Source organism: Bison bison, unplaced genomic scaffold (assembly GCF_000754665.1).
Source record: "Bison bison bison isolate TAMUID 2011002044 unplaced genomic scaffold, Bison_UMD1.0 scf7180017864526, whole genome shotgun sequence".
NCBI lineage: Eukaryota > Metazoa > Chordata > Mammalia > Artiodactyla > Bovidae > Bison > Bison bison.
The window spans coordinates 2,744,500-2,747,454 of NW_011495077.1; the positions used below are offsets into that span (position 1 = coordinate 2,744,500).

General features: G+C 54.7%; 2 protein-coding genes across 5 annotated transcripts in view; one reads left to right on the forward strand and one right to left on the reverse strand.

The window, feature by feature from the left end:
* The window catches only part of LTB4R (leukotriene B4 receptor), a 1,915-nt gene extending 1,562 nt beyond the window's left edge, over window positions 1-353 (forward strand). The window contains exon 3 of the mRNA XM_010831418.1: window positions 2-353. Within this exon, the coding sequence (XP_010829720.1) occupies window positions 2-342 (341 nt within the window). The 3' untranslated portion in view covers window positions 343-353. The remainder of the gene's footprint in view (window position 1) is intronic.
* ADCY4 (adenylate cyclase 4) overlaps window positions 260-2,955 on the reverse strand; it is a 16,681-nt gene continuing 13,985 nt past the window's right edge. Inside the window, exons 24-28 of one of the 4 annotated variants that reach the window (XR_824459.1) lie at window positions 2,902-2,947; window positions 2,668-2,782; window positions 2,241-2,365; window positions 1,954-2,157; window positions 260-1,284 (exon numbers count right to left, since the gene is read on the reverse strand). Coding sequence is in view for 3 of the 4 variants with exons in the window: in XM_010831356.1 (XP_010829658.1) it covers window positions 2,005-2,157; window positions 2,241-2,365; window positions 2,668-2,782; window positions 2,902-2,947 (439 nt within the window). In the remaining variant the exon portion in view is untranslated. Of the gene's footprint in view, window positions 1,285-1,661; window positions 2,158-2,240; window positions 2,366-2,667; window positions 2,783-2,901; window positions 2,948-2,955 lie in introns of those variants that run through there. The other 3 variants (XM_010831356.1, XM_010831355.1, XM_010831357.1) reach the window with 3 other exon arrangements.

Sequence of the window (2,955 nt, forward strand, 5' to 3'; positions counted from 1 at the left end):
CCCTACCACGTGGTGAACCTGGCCGAGGGGTTCCGCGCGGCAGCGGGCAAGGCCCTGGGTTCCGGACCGGTGGGTCGGCGGCTGCTCCTGGCCCGCCACGTGCTCATCACGCTGGCCTTCCTGAGCAGCAGCGTGAACCCCCTGCTGTACGCGTGTGCCGGGGGCGGCCTGTTGCGCTCAGCCGGCGTGGGCTTCATCGCCAAGCTGTTAGAGGGCACCGGCTCCGAGACGTCCAGCAGCCGTCGCAAGGGCACCCTGGCCCAGACGGTGAGGGGCACCCCCGCCTCTCCTGAGCCTGACCCCGCCGAGAGCCTCACTGCCTCCACCAACCCTCTCGAGTGAAGCGAACTCAACTAGGCCTGCTGGGTGGCTGCAGTGCAAGGACCGTAGCTTTCCTCCTGGGGGAATGCCCTCCCCGCTGGCCTGACCCAATTTTTGACCAGCCCCCTCCTTCCCCGAGGAAGAGAACGCTGGTGGGAAAGTGGAGCGGAAGGCGGGGAGGGGCACAACTCAGGGCTGAATGGGAACCGGGTCCCCACAGGCAGCTTTACAATTAAAACTGAAGTCTGAAACTGGGTCCCCCCGGGTGTGTGTGATGCGTTCATGACGGGAGACTGGGGTGCTCCTGGTTGCTCCTTCTCAGTAGCAGAGTGGCACGTCCTTTAGTCCCCTGTGCTTTTCAGTTCTGGGACACAGACGGAGAAATCAGACCTTCCCACTCCCATTCTGAGGAAGGCGATCTGCAGATCATACTTGGAACAACACAGGTCTGCAGACCCCTGAAGGAGCTGGCCAAGGAGGACCACCCAGGCGTGCCCATCACTCCAGACTCCCTGACTCAGCACAGGAAGAACATTTAGACCTGCTAGGAGGTGTCTGCCCAGAGGGCTGGGGTGGGGATCTTTGTTAGCGGGACTCCAACATCCTGCCAGTACTCTTTGTCCTGTCAATGGGAGATGTCTTGGGGGATTGCCTCTTTTCCCTCTCTCTCTGGAGGCAGTCTCACCAGCGAGCCAAGTCGTCAGATCTTATTCCTTAGAACTCTGCACATCAGCATCTTGCCAGCCCCTAAAATGCTGTGGTAAAGGCTGGAGCTGAAGGCCCTCTGTGATGTCGTCACCCTTAGGAAATGAAGATTTGCAAAAGCGAAAAGGTTGTGTCATTCTTTACTTGGGAAGACTGTTGTCTTGGAGAGCCTTGGACTGGCTGTGTTCTGACAGCATTTTAAGAAGATGGTAGCGGCAGTTTACTTTTTGAATCTCTTGCATAAAAAGAGAAAGACACCTAGAAGAAAAGTCAAAAATCCTTGTGTAACTTCTGCACATCAAGATACCTCTCATGGACCCCAAAATGTGAGCAGGAATGAGCCATGGATGCTTTAGGACCTATGTAATATCAGCATCTGGGCAGGAGGCAAAAGGAAGCAATGGAGAATCTGAGAGACCTGAGAATTGGAGACCCCCAACTGTATACATGTCCTTGCTAGAAAGCATGGTGGGTCAGCTTGAGAACAGTAGCTGAAATGAGGAGGGACCTAATAGATTATATCCCAGGCCTCCTACCTATGCTACATAGTGAGCACATAACAGGTGCTTATTTAGTGTTTGTTGTGTAAATAAAAATCAAATGACATTTTCCTGGAGATTCTTTCCAGTATTTGTGGGTGGGAAGCAGGAGAGGACAAGTCTTTGTTTTGAGTCATGTGGATAAAATTCTTTCTACTTCCAAGGGTACCCAATACTGGAATCAGGTTGGCAGGCAGGCAGGGAAGCAGAGGCAGTCCTTTTGCTGAGCTTGTGAGAAAAAAATCACTCCTCTTTAACACACTCATGCTCACACTTGCACACATATATTCAGTGTGGCCTGGGAAGAAGCCGTCCTACTGAGAGGCGAGGAGAAGATGCTCCTCAGCTAAACTAGCAGCTCCTGACATCAGTTCTAACCCAGACATACCAGAGTCTCTTTACTGAGGATCTTACAGATGGAGAGGACGGGGATGGGTTCTCAGCCTAGGGTGGCTGAGGGAGGTCCAGTTCGTGTCAAATCTGTGTTCAAGAAGTAGGTGCAGAGCTGCCCTTTGCCTTTGACCTTGATGATGCCCCGGCTGTAGCAGGTGTAGCCTAAGGACTGGAGGGCCCAGGCTGTCTCTTCTGTTACCTGCAATTGGAAAGGGGTGAGGGAATGTGGGGGTATCCTTAACCCTGTCCCCCTGCCCCCACACCTCTGAGTGGCTCCCTCACCTGAATCTTGCCCAGGACACCTGTGCTCTCCATGCGGCTGGCCACATTCACCGTGTTGCCCCAGATGTCATATTGTGGTTTCTGGGCCCCAATCACTCCAGCCACTACAGGTCCGTGGTTTAACCCTGACAAGAGGTGTGGTAAAGAGGGGCCCTGAGGGGGAATTTTGAAGAAGGAGAGTGGGGAAGAAAGCTCAGGGAACTAGACTGAAGGGGCTGTGGGCCTTGGAGGAAAGGACAGGCCAGAGGAGTGCTGCTTAGGGAAGGAAGTGTATGGGCCTTCTAGCTTCATGCTCCATCCCAAGGGGTGAGTCTGCAGGGGTTTCCGGGGATGAGCTGGGGAGCAGCTAACAAAGGACTTGGGGGAGGGAGAGCTTGGGAAGCTGAGAAGGAAGTCCCAAACTGCCCCAGGAAGGGAGGGTCCTCACCTACACGTAAGCGAAAGTTGTTGAATGAGTGCTTGTTGATGACATCCAGCTTAGACCCAAGGGCCACAGCAAACTCTACCATGGTGCCAAGGTGGCCGCAGCTTTGCTCAGCATCCTGGCAAAGGGCCAGCCCACCAGGATGGGTCAATGAAGGCACAGGGATAAGGCCCACTTACGGGCCCACCAAGGAGAGCCCAGAAGAGGGTCAGCAGGTAAGGAAGGGATGCGTGGTACCTGCTGTGCATCCTGTCCAGAGGGGGCGTTCAGGCCGGTAGCTGCCCTGTAGGT